The 21,024-nt window shown below is 30.1% G+C and overlaps 3 protein-coding genes across 11 annotated transcripts; 2 read left to right on the top strand and 1 right to left on the bottom strand.

Annotated features, from left to right (window-relative positions):
- Positions 1-3,943: 3,943 nt before the first annotated feature.
- Positions 3,944-9,263, bottom strand: LOC107908607 (WAT1-related protein At1g68170). 2 transcript variants are annotated; one of them, XM_016835822.2, is made up of 7 exons: positions 8,865-9,261; positions 8,133-8,192; positions 7,395-7,511; positions 6,282-6,543; positions 5,366-5,524; positions 4,460-4,611; positions 3,944-4,383 (listed from the first exon to the last, which is right to left on the bottom strand). In XM_016835822.2, the coding sequence occupies exons 1-7, from the start codon at positions 9,056-9,058 to the stop codon at positions 4,158-4,160; spliced, it is 1,170 nt and encodes a 389-aa protein (XP_016691311.1). In that variant the 5' UTR covers positions 9,059-9,261; the 3' UTR covers positions 3,944-4,157. The 2 variants fall into 2 exon arrangements, with proteins under 2 accessions (XP_016691311.1, XP_016691312.1); XM_016835823.2 differs by lacking the exon at positions 7,395-7,511 and having other exon boundaries at positions 8,865-9,263.
- An 8,563-nt stretch (positions 9,264-17,826) lies between these two features.
- Positions 17,827-20,846, top strand: LOC107908609 (2-(3-amino-3-carboxypropyl)histidine synthase subunit 1). Of its 8 annotated transcripts, none has more exons than XR_005910601.1 (3): positions 17,827-19,446; positions 20,099-20,217; positions 20,455-20,846. XR_005910601.1 is itself a non-coding variant. In XM_041089292.1 (2 exons), exon 1 carries the CDS (start codon positions 18,034-18,036, stop codon positions 19,426-19,428), a length of 1,395 nt encoding a protein of 464 aa, XP_040945226.1. In that variant the 5' UTR covers positions 17,827-18,033; the 3' UTR covers positions 19,429-19,446; positions 20,455-20,846. The 8 variants fall into 8 exon arrangements, 5 of the variants coding, with proteins under 5 accessions (XP_040945226.1, XP_016691315.1, XP_016691316.1 ...); XR_005910600.1 differs by having other exon boundaries at positions 17,827-19,466; positions 20,103-20,217; XR_005910599.1 differs by having other exon boundaries at positions 17,827-19,466.
- On the top strand, positions 20,385-20,798 carry LOC107908611 (self-incompatibility protein S1). The gene has a single exon (XM_016835830.2). It carries the CDS (start codon positions 20,385-20,387, stop codon positions 20,796-20,798), a length of 414 nt encoding a protein of 137 aa, XP_016691319.1.
- Positions 20,847-21,024: the final 178 nt, after the last annotated feature.

Genomic DNA, 21,024 nt, shown 5'->3' with positions numbered 1-21,024 from the left:
CCCACCTTTCCACCTTTGAATTGAATTTCGCCATTATTTATTTAGGGTGAATTTGAATGGGCGGTGTGTTTATTTGAGGTTAGTGTAAAAATAGCGGTAATGATGAAATTAGATACTGTAGCGATACTGTAGCATGAAACAAAAAGTAAGCTAAATGCACCGCACCGCACTCAATCGCTCATCCAAACCCACCCTTAATACGAGAAAATTGATTGAATATATGAAAATAGTAACCTTTTTGAATGTGTTCTTTTTCCCACTCGAATCCAATCATAACATTTATGAAAAATAAATTCCATTTAATGAAAGTTGCAATAGCCTTTATAATGGGCGTACTGTTAAATGGTCGTACTGAAAACACAAATATTATTTTTAATTTATAAAAAAACTCTAATATTATTAATATTAAGGCTTAATAACAAATTTGGGCCTAACATTTACATTTTTTGCCAAAATGGTCCTAATTTTTTGCCATCAACTTTTGTTCTTTTTTTTTTCAAATTACTTTTTTAACATATTTGATGAAATTGTTGTAGAAAAAGTTAACAGGATGATGTGGAATTTCATATCTAGAATATTTTTAATGAGATGTAATTTATTACTTATATAACTCAGTAAATAAACGTGTGTATTCATTTTGAAATATTTTTTAGATAATTACGTTTATTTTCTTTAAATTAAGAGTTTTTTTTAATTTCATGTATGATTTATTTATTTTATTATTTTTCACATGTAATTATCTTATCGGGTAACATAAATAAAAAATTACATATCATTAAAAATATTCTACATCATCCATGTTAATTTTTTTAATGGTATTTCCATCAAAACTGTTAGAAAAAGCAATTTTTAAAACACACACACACAAATGTTTATGGTAAAAAAAAAGGCTCAAAATTACAATTAGGACCATTTTGACAAAACATGTAAACGTTAGTGGTCAAATTTATCATTAAACCTAATATTAATAGACTTTATTAAATAATTTTCACCTTTAACCATATTAGATTCCATGAATGTCTGCTAATTTTTTTAAAAATAATTTGAATTATTGGTCTAATGACAAATTTAGTCATTAATGTTTATACCATTTGTCTATTTGACCTTTATTATTTTAGTTAAATTTGGCCTCAATTAAAAAAAGTCAAATTTGACTATCAACCTTTTAAAAAGAATTAAAATGTTTTTTAACAGAAATATTGATTAAAACGTTAAATTTTTAAACATAATAGCTCACATGACAATCCACATATATTTCATGTTATTTTTAAAATTTTTATGAACTTTTTATATTTTTATGAATATTTATTATTTTTAAATTATTTGCTGACGTGATACATACGATAATAATGCTCTAACTCGTGTCAATATCACTAAAAAATAATATTTTAATTAATTTTTTATTAAAAATAAAAATATATTGAGAGTTAAATTTATTATTTGAACTGAGTTGGAGTAAACTCAATCTCAAGGTTTTGACATTCCTTTATTTTCTAACACAAAATTAATATTATTTAATACCAATTATAACATATTTCACCAAATTGAATATATAATAATAATTAAAATAAAGTACAAAAGGACAAGCGAAATAAACCAAAAATTTTAAACTTTTTTTTATAAAAATTTAAATTAATTTGTTGGCTGACTTTTGGTGTGCCTCAAATGGTATCCTTTCCCGAAGCTTTCATGAAAGCAACCTTATAAATTATAAATAATAAAATTGGAATTTAAGAAAATTAAAAAAGAATAATGGAGTAATTATAGGGTGTACGTGAATGTATGCTAGTAAGCTAAATAGGATTTGACTAGATCCGGTCTTTGCCTCTCTTTTCCTCAACGCACTGTTTTAATAATGTCGATCACCACCAATTGCATCAATTTTATTTTTAAATCGTTTAAATTATTTTAGATTGAATAATTGTTGTGAGCTCCAATAACGGGAAATTTCAGTTTATATGATTTTTCTACTCCATTAATTTTATTTATTTATTTATTTTTATATTTAAATTAGAACATATTCATAATTAAGCTTGTAAAAATGTAATTTTATAATATACAAATATACTAAAAAGAAAAAATTTGATTAGGCTTGTAAGCCATTTAAATTGAGTATTACAATGCCCAAATTCAACTCGATCAATAACTTGAGTTGCTGGAGCTCAACTCGATAATTACTGAATCAAAATCGAGATTTTCGAATCGAATTTCAAATAACTTGTAAGCACTGATGTATCATTTATATCCCTATTTCGGATCATTAGAGATTCAAATTGTTTCAACTTTGAATTATTTTATGTTTAGGTCATTTGAATTTGTAAGTTTAAATGTTCGCGTATAATCATCTCAAATAATTCGATTTATTTATTTAGATCATTCGTATTCTAATATTTGTTTTGTATAATTAAATTAGTTCGAATCAAAATTTTTAGAATCAATACAATCGATTCGATCATTCGATTTAACTAATCATATCAATTCTCAAATCAATAAGTTTAATATCTTTCTCTAAATTAATACTCGAACTAATTTTTAATCGAATTGAACCGATTCAATTGGAACCATCTTGGTTGGATAAGATTAGGATTAATCGAATCCAAATTAAAATTGGTTTTGACTTTACCCTGCCATGTCACATCTTACACCTTTCGGCGTAGCGTAGAGATTCAGTCATGTCGCCGCAAATTATGGCAAAGCCACGTTAGACGCTACCATGATTAAGCTGCTGGTAAAACCTGAAATGACCACAATGCCCTCACTTTTCTACTATGGGATCCAATATTAAGCCTAGCCCATTATAGGACAAAAGAGAACAAAACTCCTACTTTTCTAATGGGCTAAACTGTCAATTGGATAATTGAGGTACGTCCAAAATAAATAAATAAATAAAACAAAATATACCACATACAAAAGAAATATGCGAATGTCATTACCTGTTGAATCAATCCGTACATATCATTTCGATTTTAAGTTAATATCGAAGTGTTTCGATCAAAATTTCGATGTGTTTGGATCATTTTAATGTGTTTAAATTTATTCTAGTTAATATCAATATTATTATTTTGACAAATTATTTATTGTAAATGAAAAAAAATTCAACAAGAGCAAGAGGGATCACAACGGTTGACGAAAATATAAATCGATAAAGCAACCATAACCATTAAGTGGTAAAAATTTCAAAAATATATACTACTGTAAAATAAAATAATTAGCACTGACAAGATAAGTAAATTAAGCGTAAATAAATAAAATAATCACTGTACGATGGAATAACAACTACCTTAGAAACAAATTCATCTTGATTAGTATAGTTGTGTAGTAGATGTTCTTCAAGATTAACATAATATTTCAATATTTGTACAAGTGAATAAAAAAAGTGGAACATAATTGGTATGACTCTTCTCAAAAGTATTCAAAAAAAACTGAAAACTAAAATTAAAAATTTGGTCAAAAATTTCATCGGAATAACAAAACGGTGACCTAAGAAAGACAATTTTTTTAATACAAATAAAGAATTAAACCTATCTCGAAACCTGTATATATTTTTATAATTTATTTTTTAGTACCTCATATTTAAAAGGTTCATATACATGTATTTATAATTTAGTCCATATGTTTGGTTTGAACTGCTTAAACAGATTGCTAAGTTGATTGAAGTAGATCAATGCAATAGTAAATTGAAGTTTATGAGATTAACCCTTAATTAGATTTATTTATTTATTTCACAATTGAAGACATTTGCATCAAAACATGGACGAAGACAATTGCCTTGCCCCCCTACCCCCCAAAAAAGGCAATTTTGTCATTTAACCCCTTAAACTTTTATGAAATTACATGTTAGTATAATGATAAATTTGCACTTTGCCCCTAATAATTTATGATTCATCTTTAGTCCCCCTAAAACAATTTTCCAACTCTGTCCCAACATCAAAATATTACACTCTTTGAGATAATACTCTTTATTCATATCCAAGGAAATCGATACAAATATTTTGCCAACAAAATTAGGAAGGACATAACTACAAACAATAGAGACAAAAAGAGAAATAACAAAACTTTACTCAAAAGCAATTTTCCTCTTTTTTTTCTCTCTACCAAACACTACATATATATATATTCTCTATATTATTCTTCATATTTTTTTCTCTAAAAAAGCCCTATTTATTTGATGGAATTTTACTTGCTACATTGATGCTATTATTATCATTGTTACTAACAGTAGAAGTGGCATCATTAGAAGTGACAATAACTTGGATAGCTCTATTGCTGGTAACACTTTTAATTGATGAAACTAATTCATTCATCTTTTTCATTTCCATCTCTTTGCCTTTTCCCCATAGCACAATGTAGAGTCCCATCACAATAAGCACTGCTCCCATTATACTGTCATTTAAATCAAATTAAAAAAATTTTGAATAGAATTATACATTAATAATGCGATGAATTGTTGAGTAGTTACCTTCCGAGATAGAGGTTTTCTTCGAGGAAAAATGAGCCTGCAAAGGCAACTAATACAAGCAACAAAGGGTTAAAAACAGATGCGTAAAGCGGACCTTTCAAGCGCACGCACCAAGCGACCAAGCTAAACATCAACCCTGACCCTAAAATTCCCTGCCAAACACACAAAGGTGTGAATATATTTATGAAAGGATTAAGTAGAAAATTTTCATTTGAGAGGTTAAAGTGTAATTCTACGATATATTAAATTTAAATTCTATTATTTATACGAAGACTAAAAGATATTATTATTTTTTCATTTGGGGGCAGGGCCCTTATCTACCCTTACTGGGAAGGGCGGAGGAAGGGAGCAAGTAGTGGTCTTGGCCTCCTAAAAATAAAATTTTTTCTTATAATCTCTTTAATTTTAAGAAATTATAAGTTATATAATGGTAAAATTATACTTATTCCCAAAAAAACTTTATTCATTTTTGCCCCCCTAAAACAATTTTTTGGTTTCACCTCTGTAGATTTTCCTTTGCGTCTGGTATTATTTTCAATGGGGTGGGGTTTGCCCGTCGATTCTGTCCAGAACCTAAGTGTTAGGAGAGACGACTTGAAGAGAGAACAAGTTCACAAAGCGAGAGCACCTTGTCAAGTGCTTGAGAAGGCAAACCATGTAGGGCATTATTGGGTAAGAATGCTGTCATATAGGGCATCAGTTTGAATCTCAAGTACTCAATGAGATTCTCCCGCTTTGTGAACCCATCGCTTATTCAACCGTTTTGGCTCTCGACAAAGACAAGAGAAAGACCTTCACCAAAAACATTACCAACGCATTGAGGGTCCTACCCAGAATCCGATCCTCAACATTTACAAATAATATATATATTGTATCTAACTAGCATCAAAAATTACATTAACATACCGCAAAGGCAACGGTGAGAAGCCTAACATTCCAGCCTAATTTCCATTGACTCCAATCTTTTTCCAAGCAAAGTGCAAAAACAGTTGATTGTATGGCTGCCATTATGCATGTCAATGCTGTGCTTGAGTAATAACATGGATATTTCTCACCCATCTTAGCCTTATAACCAAAAAAAAAAAAACAAAATTCACAACTTTTGTGGTTTGGGAAATGTAAGCATAAGAGACAAAATTATTGCAAAGGTCAAATTATGATTTTGGTCCCTCTTATGTGTTCACATTTGTGATTTAGTCCTATACTTAAATCTGGTGTAATTTGGTCTCTTTATTTATTTTTATATCATGCATCATTAATTAATCTAAATAACTAACAACTTAATTTTCCCGATTAAAAAGCTAACATGATTTTTTTCTTATAAACGTCTTTTTTGACTCACCACATCAGTAGAGGCGGATCTTCATGGGAGCAAAAAGGGGTCCTCGGACCCCAAAATTTTGGAAAATTGTTGTTTGGCCTTTAAAATTTATGAAAATTTTAATCGGGCCTCTCCAATATTTTGTAAATTCTCGATAAGCCTCTTAAATTTTTTGAAAGTTTTAACTAGGCCTTTCAATTTTTTTGAAATTTCTTATTAAGCCCTCTACAAGTTTTGAAAATTTTAATTAAACCTTTAATTTTGTTTTTGAAAATTTTATTTAGACCTCCCGAAACTTAACACTAAGATCCTCCACTGCATATCAACATTGACTTTTTTTTTTTCTGTTAGGTGGGGTGTCTAGATCAATTAATGAAGTTATAAAAGTATAATGATAAAATTATGCCAGATCAAAATATAGAGACTAAATTTCAAATTCGAGCATAGTAAAACGACCCAAAACCCGTAATTTAACCCATTTGCAAATGAAATTAAAAATACCTGAACATTTAACCATAGAGCATATGAAATACAGCTACCAAGAGCCAACAAAGCACCCCATAAATGATGTGCAGAGCTTGGATGTGAGCTATAAGAAGAAGCAGCCCCATGATGTTGATGATGTACAAGGTCTAGATGGACCGATCCTGTATTAATTTGGACTCCTTTGTAAAAAGTAAGCAACATTGCTCCACCTATTCCAATTAGTGTACCCAACACCTTTGCCTTCCCTGCCATTGTTCCAAATCCTACCTTTTCCAATCTGCATATGCCATGAAATTTTGAGTTTTCACCTCATTAATGGATAGGGTAAACTACACCCAAAGTCACTAAATTATCAGTAAGTTTACGTTTTGGTCACTTAATTTCAAAAAATACAAAAAAAAGAAGATATCATTAAAGTATTTGAAACTTTTCATTTAAGTTGATGACTATTCGAGAGTTTTTTTTATTTAAGTTATTGGGTTGCTAAATATTTTTTTCAAAAAATTTGGCTAACGAGCTTCAAGCGACAATTCGATGATCGGTACAATGGATCTACAGTGGTGAAGCTAAAAAATTGTTTCATGAGGGGTCAAAAATGAATTTTTTTAGGAGGCAAAGTGTAATTGTACCATTATACTAATATGCGATTTCCTAAAAACTAAAGGGACTATATAAGCAATTATTTTATTTTTAGGGGAGGCAAGGCCACAACATGTTCCCTCCCTTTGTCCCTATGGATCAATACCCATTGACAAATAGAAGAAAATGCCATAGATCAAAGTAGATCTGACGGTCAATGTCAAATATTAGAGAAGAAAGTTGTTTGGATTTTAGTTTGTAGATTCGTGATGTTTAAAGTTGTGTCATGAACTATAAAAGAGAAGGGGAAGAAGAGTTTTCAATTGATGTAGGTGGTGTGAACAAAGAAAGCCAAATAACAACGATTTTAACAGTGGAATAACTTAAATAAAAACTTTCGAATAGTTCAACGGCCATTTTGTAACTTTTTGAAGTTAAGTAACCAAAATATAAAATTACTAATAATTTAGTGACATTAAATGTAATTTACCTTAATGGATAACATGCAAAATAAACAATTAATTAATTTGTTTAGTAAAATATATATACCCAATAGTGACGGCCACAATGAAAGTTATGCCAGGAATTAAATTAGTCATGGCGGAAACAAATGTTGCGGACGTTAAGGTCATGCTCACTATGTACAAATTTTGAGATAGTGAACCCCTGGAAATAAGAAAGGTTTATGCTTGTTAATTATTTGCAAGAGAAAAATAATGGTAAAAACACTTATCCGGTCCCTTTCGATTTTGAAATTGAGTAAATTGATCGTTTTAAAAAGTGAAGCAATTTAGTCCTCTTTAATTTTGAAAATGAGTAACTAAAGACATTATTCATGGTGTTAATGTTTTCCGTCAATTGTATTTATTTTGAAACTTAGCCCTCGATGTTTATATATTCTATGTAAATAGAATTTGTAAATGTTGTTGGCTAAATTTGTTAAGTCAAGATCAAATTGATAGAATGTGTAAACTTTGAGGGCTAAATTTATTATTATACCAAAAAATATGTATAGTTGACGGAAAAAACATTAACTTTGTGATTAATTATTTTTAATTGCTCATTTTCGAAATTGACAAAGATTAATCACTATGATTTTTTTCGAGAGAAACCAATTTACTCAACTTCTAAATTAAGAGGTACCAAAAAGGGATTTTTACCAGAAATAATTCGTTGATTAGAAATTAAGTTCTAACACGTTTAATTGTGAGACAAATGGAACATGAATGTAGACATGGATTTAATTAATTAATGATTAATCAACTTAAAAATGGCAAGTAAGCTTACCCAAGTAACCCACAAAAAAATGCTTGAAGTAGCACAGTCCAAGTCAGTTTTGGCCTCTTCCTGCGGAAACAAACAAGAATTTGCAAGAAAAATAAAAGCAAGGGTTAATTACCATAATTATATAAAAATTTATTTCAATCCTTCAAGCAAGTTTGAGAAAATTTGCAATTTAGTCCCTTCTTCTTCTTCTTCTTCGAAAAAAAAAGCATTGCAATATTTTCATAACATTTTATTCCTTTTCTTTTTTTGGTAAAACTAGGTGAACGATATGATCGAACGTGATTGAAGACAGAAGAGAGCTTGGCCTCAAATTTTCGGAAAATTTTCATTATACCCTTTAAAATTTTCAATTGAACCTTCCAAAAGTTAAAAGAAAATCGATTAGACCCTTCAAATTTTGTGAGAGTTCTAATTAAACCTCCTGAAATTTTCAAAAGTTTTAAGTAGGCCTCCTCAAATCTTAATGGCGTGTTCCGCCGCTGAGTTGATGATGAAAAAAAATCAACTTCATTCATGCATGGAATGAAGAAACAAGGATGAAGTTAAGAACTTTGTGTCAAAATAACTCTTTAATTTTTAATAAAAAGGCCATAAAAATGTATTATTTTTCCATTTAATCAAGAAGCTAAAAAGGGATTAAATTGATATAATAACTTGAAGAAGAGCTAAAAAGATGATATTGTACCATTTAAATAAAGAAAGCAAAAAAAAAAAAAAGTTCTGAAAGAAAACCTTTCAACGACGAGAGCAAGAGGGATCATAACAGCAGAGGCAAATATGAAACGATAAGCGACCATAACCTTGGAGCTCATCCCATCATTTTCTGCCAATTTATACAACACATTAACACCTGCAAACACTACTTGAACCACAACCATTAACATTGCTGGCTTTAACCCATGCAATATACTTAAAATCTGCTCCATTTTTTTATAATTTTTCTTTTTGAAATATCACCAAAAAACACCCAAGATGAAAAGAAAAAAGCTTGAAGCAAAGCTTTATGCGTCGTCGTTCTTGTTGATTTCTGTTTCTATATGGTGAGAGCAGAGATATTGAGAAAAAAAACCCTAGAGAGAGAGAGAGCAGATTTTAAAAGGTGACGATGGTTGAAAGAAAATGGTAACTGAAGGTCCTTGCTATATATAACATTCGGACAAAAAGAAATCACTGTCTTTCTTTCTTTTTTGGGTACACAAAATCACTGTCTTCAAATATAATACAAAGAGGCTGTGGTGTTTTAACCACGTCACCATGTACGTATATCCACTCCGCACGTGCTCGGCTTCCCTCTTTAATCGTTTGGTTTTTTATGGTTAAATTCTGTAATTAGTCCTTATAATATGCGTTACATTTCAAATTTTGAAATTTTAGTCATGGCTGAAAGGTTGTTTTCACGGACGAGGGGGTGGGGAGCTGGCCCCCATAATTGAAAGATTCTTTTTAGACCCTCTAAATTTTATAAATTTATAAGTTAATACGTGGTAAAATTCCTCCAAAAATAATAAAATTTTGATTTAATCTTTCTAAAAATTGTAAATATAAGCCAATACAATGGTGAAATTGTATTTTATCTCCCATAAATATATATAATATAATATCAATCCTCTAGAAAAAATTTCTAGCTTCGCCCTTGGACTAGTTAAATTTCATTAAATTAAGTTTTGTCATGCACAAAATATTATATGGGACATATATTATCACATGTATAACGTTATGTCAGTTTGTTATTTTCACATGTTACTCTCAAAAAATGTTGATTGATGGATTTAACGGATGTCGTTAGTGTCAAGATTGAAATTTCAAACTTTGAGAAAGTGTAGAGATCGAGAATGATTAATCCAAATAACATGGACTAAATTTTTAACTTTAAACATACTACAAGACTATCAACATAATTTAACCAAATTGATTTAATCTGAAATGTAGAACTAAACTTGATCGACTCGAAAAGTATAAGACTAAAATTAATCAAACTAAAATGTAAGTTCTAAATTTATAACTTATACATAATACAAGGACTAATTACAAAATTTTATATATGTTTTTTTGCTTTTGCTTTTAACCTTTTGCACATTGGTGCCCTTTTAGACAAGACGCCATGCCTAAACCTTTCTTTTTTAATAGTCAAGCTTGGGATACCACACGTGCCAATATTTTTCTTTTCTTAATCAAATAAAATCCAACTAGAGAAGAAATTACATAATTATATGTATTGAAATTCAAGTTTATTTTGGATTATACGCAGGGATTGACAAATTAAATCGAAATTCAATACGTTTGGTTGGATACTATTGTTATATATTATATTTAATAGGGTTAATTATATCAAATACTGCTTAATTATCGTTCATATTTTAAATTGGTCCCTAATTTTTAAAAAGTTCTCATTAAGTATTCGGTATATCAATATTCAATATTGCATCAATCATGTGCTTTTGTCATCCTAGCCTTCAAAGGCAAATTGAATTTTAAAATTTAAAAATATCAAAAGACAGTTTTGTTATTGCTAACAAGTGTTGGGTGTACTCAACGATGAATTTAAAAAAAAATTTAGGAGGGGCCAAAAAAGAATTTTAAATTTTTGAGAGGTTAAAATATAATTTTATCATATATTATTTCATGATTACATCATTTTTGAAAAAGATTAAACATATATATATTTTATTTATGGAGAGCTAAAGTGCAATTTTACTATATATAAATTTAGAATTAATCATTTATAAGGAGATAAAATTGCAACCATACATTTGGGAGGCCAAGGCCCCGCTTGCCCGTGGGTGCGGTGGTAAGCCATTGTACTCTAAAAGGAGAACAGAAGTTCGAATATGAGAGATTACATTGTTGAAAGTGATAACCCCAAACTCCAAACATGATTGGAAATGGACATGAAAAATACTAAAAAAATGACAATTTTATCATTAGATTAACATAAAATTTTATAATTTTTAAAAGAACTAAAATAATAAATTTTCATTTTGGTGGCGGATTATCCACGGCCCCGCCTGTGGCCTCCCCTTGCGCCGTCGCTGTGTGTGTATGACGGTCCTCACACTTGGCGTAGGCAGGCACATGCATGACGACATATCAATAGCCTTCATTCTCTTTGTCTGTGTTATATCACGTGGATATTTAATGCATGGCATGGGTCACTGACTCCACGTTACTACTGCTTTTGGGTTTTGCTTTTTACAGTTCCTTTCTTGGCGGCTATTTTAATTTTCTTTTCTTTTCTTTTCCATTGGAAAATCCAAGGAGTGTTTGGCATGTTAGAAAATGAAATGAAACCTTGTAGCGCGTGTTTGGTACGCGAGAAAATGAAAGGAAAAAAAAGGTATATAGAAAATTAAACGTCTAATAGTTTATGTTTATCCATAATTATGAAGTTTATAGAGTTAAGGGTCTGAACTTGGCAACAACCCTCATATTAGGGTCTGATTTTTTCTGTTCAAATTAGTCCTTAAACTTGATAATTATTCTCATATTAAAACTCGAATTAAGAAATTGTTCTCACACCAAAACTTAAACTTTAAAATTTTCAAAAAAATACCAATGACTAACTTGAACGAAAAAATTTTAAACCCTACGTAAAAATGTTTATCCAAAGTTGATAATTATTGATGGCAAAGATATGGATTGATTAGGCATAAAATTATAGTCACAATTCTTTTGTAATAAATGTCATGTTTGATAATGTTTAAAGCATTTTAAGTATAAGTTTAATTAGCTACACGTGAAAGGTATAATTGGATTGTTTTTTCTTTTCTTTTGGGTTAATGATGATATTGGGTTGCTAATGAAACAAACCTTTCCCATAAAAGATGCAATAAAGTTGGTAAAAAGGAAAACTTTTGATAGAGTTTTTTTCCATGCTAAAGACGGAAAAAACTTATAATTTCTTCTCGATGCTTTATTCAGGAATAAATATCAATATTATACATAAATTTTGATTTTTACACGATTTTATATATAAAATTTTGATTTTATTTTCGTAATTTTGTGTTGATTTATCATATACACAAACAAGAATATTTATTCTATATGAAAAATAAATGTATGTATTTATTTTTTAAAAATGTATACATAAAAACCACAATTCAAGTTTCATCTGTATAATTACACCAAATAAAGGTTCATGTCTCAATTTGTATATTAAATCAAGGTTCATGTATAAATTTGATATTTATCTTTTTTTAATAACATATTTAAAGATAAATTACTAGTAAAATTATTTAGTATACTGTCACGTGAAAGTTTTACACCCACACAGTGGCAAAACTAGGGGGGCTGGTAACGCTCCAATCCCCCAAATGAATTTTTTTTCATATGATCCCTTTAAAATTTTAAATTAGTAAAAGTAAAATTACACTTTCACCCACCTTAAAAATATAAAATTTTGATTTAATACCTTAAAAATTATAAAGATATAGTCTATTAAAATGGTGAAATTACATCTTTCCTATCATATAAATTACGATTTAATTTTAGCCCCTAAAAGAATTTTCTGATTTCGCCCCTCACCCACGATAAAATTTTTTAAAAGCGACACATATGTTGTTTATGATGTAATAAAAAATATAAACTTATTTGAATCCTAAATTTAGAAAAAAAAATAGTGTGGAATATAAACACTCAACCTTATGAAAAGGGTTTCCACAACGTGGAAAAAATATTTGAGTTGGAGGAAACAGAAATAAAGCTAGCTTTTAAGGAACTGTCAGCACCAACTTTACTTTAGTTGGCTAAGATTTTTGACTAATTTGGTAAATGGACTAAAAATATATTCTTCCTACTTTTTTTTTTCTTTTTATTAAAGAAAGACAACTAGTGAAAAATAAATTTAATAAATTGTAAATACTAAGAGCAAACATTACCGTTCCATTACAGCTTAATTTTACGAGTCCACCATCAAATCATTGTTTGGTTCAGTGAAATGTCCTATTACGGCTCGTGTTGAATACGAGCTTATGCAGAGAATATGATATATTTCTATTCCATGTCATCCCCACTGAATTGATGGTTTGGTGCCCAAGAATTCCATTTTACCCTTCCCACTTTCTCACCTCAGAAACACTCTTACTCAGTCTAACAGCCACTCTCAACCCCAGACTCCCTTGCTTCCTTTGTCTCTGGACACTAGCACTCCCCCCCCTTTATCGTAGCCTCCTTTAGGTAAACCCTCTCTCTTTCGTTGTTCCTTTTTTTTTTGTTACCCAACAATAAAAAAAATTATTTTACGAACCAACTATATATGTAACCAAATTTGAATGCATTGCATATTTGTTTGTTTCATTTATAAGGAAGAAGGTCGAAATTAAATTATATATTTTTATGAATGCTAAAATATAATTTTACTATTGTAGACGTATATCTTTATAATTTTTAAAAAGATTAAATCAAGTTTTTTTTCATTTTAGAGAACAAATTATAATTTTATCATTTATTTACTTAAAATTTTGTAAATTTTTTAGTTTCTTCCTTGGCAATCAAACAAGCAAGAAACCATGTTCTCCCTACTTAATAATGATGGTGTTTCTTTTTACAATATCCTCAATATATACAAATTGAAAATAAAAAATTCTAAAGATTTACTCTTTAAATATTAATATTGTATTTATAATTTTATAAAGAGTCAATAAACTACATAATGATGCATAATTTAAACCGAAAGTAAATGGATTTAATTTTAAATATTTTAAATAATGTGTTATTATTTGATTAACTGATAATGCATAAAATGCATTAAATATAATTCAATTTAATTTTGTATTTTGATGGTCACATTTTTAAATTTTTTGAGTTAATTGTACCAAACATCCCAAAATTATGACCTTCATTCTTTATTGGTCCTTAAACCTTAAAGCATTATAATCACATTTTTAAGCATCGATGTTATATCAATAACGCCTTTCTAATATTAAAATTGTTAATTTAACCATTAAATGATATGTCATATTTTATGTCATATAATTTAAAATGAAGATTAATATAGTAAAAATAGATATAAAAATCTTAATTTTGAGGTTCTCTATTTTTTTTTGTTTTCTTTATTTTTAATTTAAAAAATTGATAAATAATTCAGTTCTTAGCTTTCGACCCCCTCAATCACTACATACGCCCCCGATCAATGTAATGGGATGTGTCTATTTATCTATCTTTTGACTTGAAATGGGAGCAGATTTGAAAAATGATCTTAGAGTGTTTAGGGTTGGGCCAAGAGGGTCTCTTAAAGCCCTTTCTCTTTTTCTCCTATCAGAGTTATTTCTTATTTCACAAATACTTGCCATGGTAAGGAAGAAGGGGGAACAAACACACTTGGAGAACGGAGACTTGTATGCTGCGTTCGGGAAGGATGAATCGCTCGCGAAAAACTATGTAGCAAAGTTTTACTTTTCTTTTTTAATTTTCATTTAAAATTATGTCATATGAGATTTAACATTTCATTTAATAGTTAAATTAGTAGTTTTAATAATAGAATGATTTAATTAATATAATGTTAATAATTTAAAGATGTAATTAGAATATTTTAAAACTTGAAAATTTAAAATAAGGGTCTTGATTTGTAAATATTTGATGTAATTAAGTCTATCTTTTTTGGAAGGATTTATAATATATTTTTATTTTTCTATCTTAGATTCTAAATGGGGAAGGAGTCTTGAGACACAGAAGAGGTGTGAATTGAACTGAAAATATAGAGAGAGAAGCGTATATATTGAAATCCCCATGAGATACGGAGGTGTCATCTTCATGCAGTTTATTTTTCATATAAAAATATAAAGATTTAATAATAAATTTAGCTCTCGATGTTTATATCTTTTATCAATTTGGTCCTTATTATTCTTTTTTTTTTCTTCAAATTGCTTTCTTTTAACGAAAATAATGACTAAAACACTGTTTTTAATGATATTAACACGACAACCCGCGTGACAGTCCAAATGTGGTTCATGTTTTATGTCAACAAATAATAAAAAAATTATAAAAATACAAAATATAGTATGAAGTACAGGCGAATTGTCGTACAGGCCGTCATATTTAAAAATTTAATGTTTTAGTCAGTATTTTCGTTAAAAAAACAAATCGACTCTTTTTGACATTTTAATGATTAAATTCGATTTTTTTAAAGATTGACTGACAAATTTAATTAAAAAAAATAAAAACCAAATTAACAAAAGATATAACCATTAAAAGCCAAATTTATTATTACGAAAATATTGTAGAAACATTTTTTTTCACATAAATATGGAATTAAACCATTAATTCAATTAATTAATTGATTGAAAATAACAAAAACTTTGTGATTTAAGATTTCGATCTATCCTTTCAACTAATGCTTTTATTTTTATTTCTTCTTTTAGTTCTTCAAATTGAAAAATAACAAAGCAGTTTGTTTGTTTACTTGCTTTAAGAAAAATGAAGGGCGAAGAAGGGAAAATTTTTTTGGTTTAATTTGTTAACTAAGGAGGAGCTGGCATGCACTTAAAGAAGAGCAATTTGATTAAGTAATTGAGAATTAAATTCGTGGCTATTTTTTTTAAGCGAGTATTCAATCGAGTCGAATTTAATTAAGTGAAAAATATTAAATTAATTAATTTGATTAGTTCGATGTGAAATATGACGCGTGAGTTTTGGTTGTGATTTATATGTAGATTTGAAACTTTGATTTTAATTCAATTGTACACATTTAAAGAAATAGATATGTCTGTTTATTTTCATATTAGATTAATATACGTAAAAGGATGCTAATTCGATAGTGTTGTTAGTGAGTTGATAAAAATTGAATCAAAATCAAAGTTTCATGTACAAAGTCGCACAAAATTAAAGTTTATGTATGGCATTGCACATTGGATCAAAATTCATGTGTAGTTTTGATATTTATCAGTAATATAACACTATTTTTAGACAGATTAAATCATGTTATTAGTCTATATACTCAGTGTTCTTATATTTTAATTACGTCAATTTGAGTCATTGTACTTTTCAAATTGATCAATTTTAGTCCCTATGATTTTAGAATTTTGAAATTTCAATATTGACCCAAAAGGATAGTAATTAAATATGTTTGGTTAAACTTTATTATTGGTCTTGCACTGTGCGTAGAATTGTAAATTTAGTTCATGTTATCTAATTAGATTATAATGGCAAAATGTATTAGATTAAAATTTTAGTCTCAGTGCAAATGATAGTCTATAATCCATTAACTGATCTTTTGTTGAGTAATACGTAGAAAGAGTAAACTTACGAGGATGACGCCAAGGGGGGATAGTTTGGCCTTTTAAGTTTTTTTTTATATTTTAATTTAGTAAATGATAAAATTATATTTTGACCTCAAAAAAAAAATAAAATTTTGATTTAATCCTTTAAAAATTGTAAAGATATAAGTTATTAAAATTGTGAAATTGCATATTAACTTTCATAAAAATATATAACTTAATTCCGAAGCTCCTAAAAAAAAATTATGGCTTCGCCCTTGCTAACACGGCACTAAAAATGTGCAGATTTTTGAAATAGTAAAACTTAATGAATTTAAGAATAATTATTTGGTCAAGGTTGAGATTTTACTATTCAAGAAGTACTTGAACTAAAAATGATAAAATTGAAGTATAATGACTAAATTCACAATATATACATATTATAAGGACTAACAACAAAATTTAACCTTTTAGTTATCATAATGAGTACATAACTCTAGAGTTCACAAAGTTATAGATTGAAAAGCTATGCAGATTAGATGATTAATTTGACTATTCAAAATAATAATTTATGTGTTTTCTAGCAATTATAAAAGGAATCAATCCAATTGGATCACAAATAACCTTCTAAAATTGTGTATAACAAACGAATTATTCGAGTTATTCAAATAATTTGATTTATACAATATTAAGCTCGAAATATTTAATTTTAAAATTGAGATAAATATCAAAATTATATATGAATTTTGATTTTGTGTAATTTTATAACATGAAATTTTGACTTGATTCAATTTTCACAAAACCATTGACAACATGATCGAATTAGCACCATTTTATGTTGATATATTACATACACAAACGATTTTATTAATTTGATATGAAAATAAATATATGTATTCATTTCTTTAAAATGTGTACAATTTAATCAAAATTAAATATTTCATGTATACATATGAACCACGTCCAAGTTTCATTAGTATAATTACACCAAATCAAAGTTCATGTATCAAATTGCAAATTAGATCAACGTTTATGTATAAATTTGATATTTATTCCTTAAAAAATTTAAGGGCGAACTACAACCAATGTTACTAAACTATTAATAAGTTCATATTTTGGTCATTCAACTTCAGAAAGTTACAAAATAGTGATTGAACTATTTAAAAGTTTTCATTGAAGTCACTGGATTGTTAAAATCGATGTTGTATAACCTTCTCTGTTTGCACCACCTTCACCAATTGAAAACTCATATTCTTTTTTTTCTTCTACAATTCAATTTTTTTTATGAAATAATTTTGAACGTCACGAATTCATGAAGTAAAATCTAAACAACTTTCTTTCTCCAATCTTTGACACTAACCGTCAGATTGACTTGTATCTAAGGTATGTTATTCTACTTGTCGAAAGGTATTGATCCACTGTACCAACCGTTGAATCATTGATTGGATCATGCTAGCTAGACTTAAATGACATTGAGCGTAGTTTAACAGAAAATTTATTCAAATTTTCAAAATCTGATTTGGATTTTGCTCGTTAAGCATCCGACCGACCTAAATTCAATTGGGCTGTAACTATGAATTATAAGCCCATTCTAAAACCTATCTTCCTCGACAAAACCCTAAATGTTTTCTGCCATCGTCACTGAGCTCTGATTTTGTTGATCAATTGAATATCGGTTTAAAAGGCTTTGCTCTGGAAAGTCCATTACTTTAATGATGGATGCTTTAATTGAGAAAACAGGTGAACATAAACCGGAATCGGCGCTAGAAACGCCGTTACCTCTTCAACGGAACGCCGTCAACAGCTCAAAGCCGGCCCCGAAGCGGTTCGTCAAGAACCAAATCCCTGACTCGATCCTCAACGACGCCTCCCTTAACGCTGCCATTTCGGTCCTTCCTTCCAATTACAATTTCGAAATCCACAAATGCGTTTGGCGCGTTCGTTCCACTGGCGCCAAGCGCGTCGCACTCCAGTTCCCTGAAGGTCTCCTGATGTACTCCCTTGTTATCTCGGATATCCTCACTTCTTTCGCTGACGTCACTCACTGCTTTATCCTCGGCGACGTCACTTACGGCGCGTGCTGCGTCGACGACTTATCCGCCGTCGCACTTGGCGCTGATTTGTTGATTCACTATGGCCATAGTTGCTTGGTTCCTATTGATGCAACTAAAATTCCTTGCCTTTACGTCTTCGTTGAGATTAAAATCAACGTCGACGGTCTCGTTAACACGATCAAACACAACCTTGGTTCTTCCAAAGAATCAATTGTCCTCGCTGGGACGATTCAGTTTTCCTCGGCGATTAGATCGGCAAAGCCAGAGCTGGAAAAACGAGGATTTAGGGTTTTAATTCCTCAGTCAAAACCATTATCAGCTGGTGAGGTTTTGGGTTGCACCGCTCCCAAAATCGGTTCCATTGCAAATGCTAATGAATCCGTGGCGGTTTTTGTGGCGGACGGGAGGTTTCATTTAGAGGCGTTTATGATTGCGAATCCAGGGATCAAGGCATTTCGATACGATCCTTATTTAGGGAAGTTGTTTTTGGAGGAATACGATCATAAAGGAATGAGGGAAACACGAAGGAGAGCGATAGAGAAGGCGAAGAGCGCTAAAAGTTGGGGGATCGTGTTGGGTACATTGGGGAGGCAAGGCAATCCGAAGGTTTTAGAGAGGTTAGAAGGGAAAATGAAGGAGAAAGGATATGATTATACAGTCATTTTGATGTCGGAAATTAGTCCGGTTCGGATTGCTTTGTTTGAAGATGCAGTAGATGCTTGGGTTCAAATTGCTTGTCCTCGGCTTTCCATTGATTGGGGTGATGCATTTTTAAGGCCTTTGCTGACTACATTTGAGGCAGAGATTGCTCTTGGGGAGATACCTGGGTGGTGGGAGAAAGACGGTTGTGGTTCTTGTGGAAATGGATTGAGTTGCAGCGAGAGTAAATCATGTTGTGGTGATGGCAATGGAATGAAGGATTTTCATGGTGATTATCCCATGGATTATTATGCACAAAATGGTGGGGAATGGAATTCATCTTATGTGAAAAAGTCAGTTCGTCTGATGAGGAGAAACATTGCACCTTCCTCCGGCAACGGTGCTGCCATTTAGTAGCTGCTGCTTGGGAAGGTTTAAAGCTCTGCATTCATGTCAGCATTGCTAACTCTACTTAATGCCATTTCTCTGACTAATTTACATGTAATTTACATGAGTTTTGATCTGTAGTTGTTATTCTTTTTTCATGTTTACACCTTGAAGTACAAGATCATAGAACGTGCTATACTGCAATACAGATAGATCAGTTGAAGTTATGTGTTTGTTGCTGTTTCTTTATGTGTAGAAAGCAAGCATTTCACTAATATTGGATGGACTATTCCATTTTAGACCATGTTTGGATATAATCCTTCATTATTTACATTTTTATCCTGTGTAGCATGTCCCCAAATGGTTTACAAAATACGTACAATATTTCTGTTCCATACTATGATTCCGAACAGGCCACATTTCTAGTAATCATGCCAATAATTTGTCCTTTAAATTCCTTTGAGTTTAGGAGGCCATAATGTGGTAAACCATTGATGGTTATGCATTAGTCTTAGAGGCCATGATGTGATTTACATTCTTTTAATTTTGATATTTAATCCTACAAAGTAAAAAGATTCTCATTTTAGGATTTAATGATTTACATTTTACATTCTTTTGATTTTGATATTTAATCCTACAAAGTAAAAAGATTCTCATTTTAGGATTTAATGATTTACATTCTTTTAATTTGGGTCAGATAGATGATAACAAAGAAACCCTTCAATTAGGCATTGGAGACTTCAACCACCATGCCCTGGGTATCTTGTCTCAACCACTATGCCTTGGTTCAACAAGATGTGATACTTCTGTCATCATGTAAATGTCATCTTCTGCCATTTGTACATAAAAGGGAAAGCACAGCAATCCCTATGAAAATTTTGTTTGTTAGCTAGTATACTATTAAGCATTGAGAACAATAAATACGAAGGCATTAGGCATTGGACAAATAGACCATCTTTCACCAATTTCTACCGTTACTAAAAATGCAAGCTTCAGCTCTAGTATTCAGTAATGCTCTGGTGATTCTTCTAATTTTTAGTTCTTGCACTTCAGTTCATTCAGATGATAACGTGCATGTGAGCATCAAGAACAGATTAGGCAATGGAAAGAACTTAACCTTACATTGCCAATCAAAAGATACCGATCTCGGAGAGCAAAATGTTGCCGATGGGAGCGAATATGGATGGGATTTCACCCCCAATGTATGGGGAACTACATTGTATTACTGTGGTATGGGATGGGAAGAGGTGCAGCAGTATAATTATGACGCATATTCCTTTCAAAGGGACTTTGTTCGTTGCGTTAGCCAATGTTCTTGGCTGATTTCGGCTGAAGGCATTTACGGGTTGAACGGAAACACAGGGTTCTGGGAATTTGCTTACAACTGGTCAAGTTGAATGCTTTGTATCATTTCTCAGGAAAAATAATACATATTGGTTTTCAAAGATGAAGCTCTTGAATCGTGACATGTGTGTGATTTTGTAATCGCTTATGAATCCTCGTTTTAGAAGTCTAATCAAATTGCATCTTACTCTCGCTACTTAAAAAATAAATAAATTAGTTATCTTTGAATGTTAATTCAAAGAATATATTAATTTTTTATTAAAAATTTCATCTACTTAT

Source organism: Gossypium hirsutum, chromosome D02, assembly GCF_007990345.1.
Source record: "Gossypium hirsutum isolate 1008001.06 chromosome D02, Gossypium_hirsutum_v2.1, whole genome shotgun sequence".
In the NCBI taxonomy this organism is placed as follows: Eukaryota; Viridiplantae; Streptophyta; class Magnoliopsida; order Malvales; family Malvaceae; genus Gossypium; species Gossypium hirsutum.
Note: the sequence above shows the minus strand (reverse complement) of the source record. Positions and strands in the feature narration are given on the sequence as shown.

Coding starts and splice junctions, on each gene's coding strand:
- LOC107908607 (XM_016835822.2), bottom strand. CDS start 9,058: ATGGAGCAGATTTTAAGTATATTGCATGGGTTAAAGCCAGCAATGTTA. Junction 7,512..8,132: donor TTTTTTTGTGGGTTACTTGG/GTAAGCTTACTT, acceptor TCTTATTTCCAG/GGGTTCACTATCTCAAAATT. Junction 5,525..6,281: donor CTCTATGGTTAAATGTTCAG/GTATTTTTAATT, acceptor TTTGGTTATAAG/GCTAAGATGGGTGAGAAATA.
- LOC107908609 (XM_041089292.1), top strand. CDS start 18,034: ATGATGGATGCTTTAATTGAGAAAACAGGTGAACATAAACCGGAATCG.
- LOC107908611 (XM_016835830.2), top strand. CDS start 20,385: ATGCAAGCTTCAGCTCTAGTATTCAGTAATGCTCTGGTGATTCTTCTA.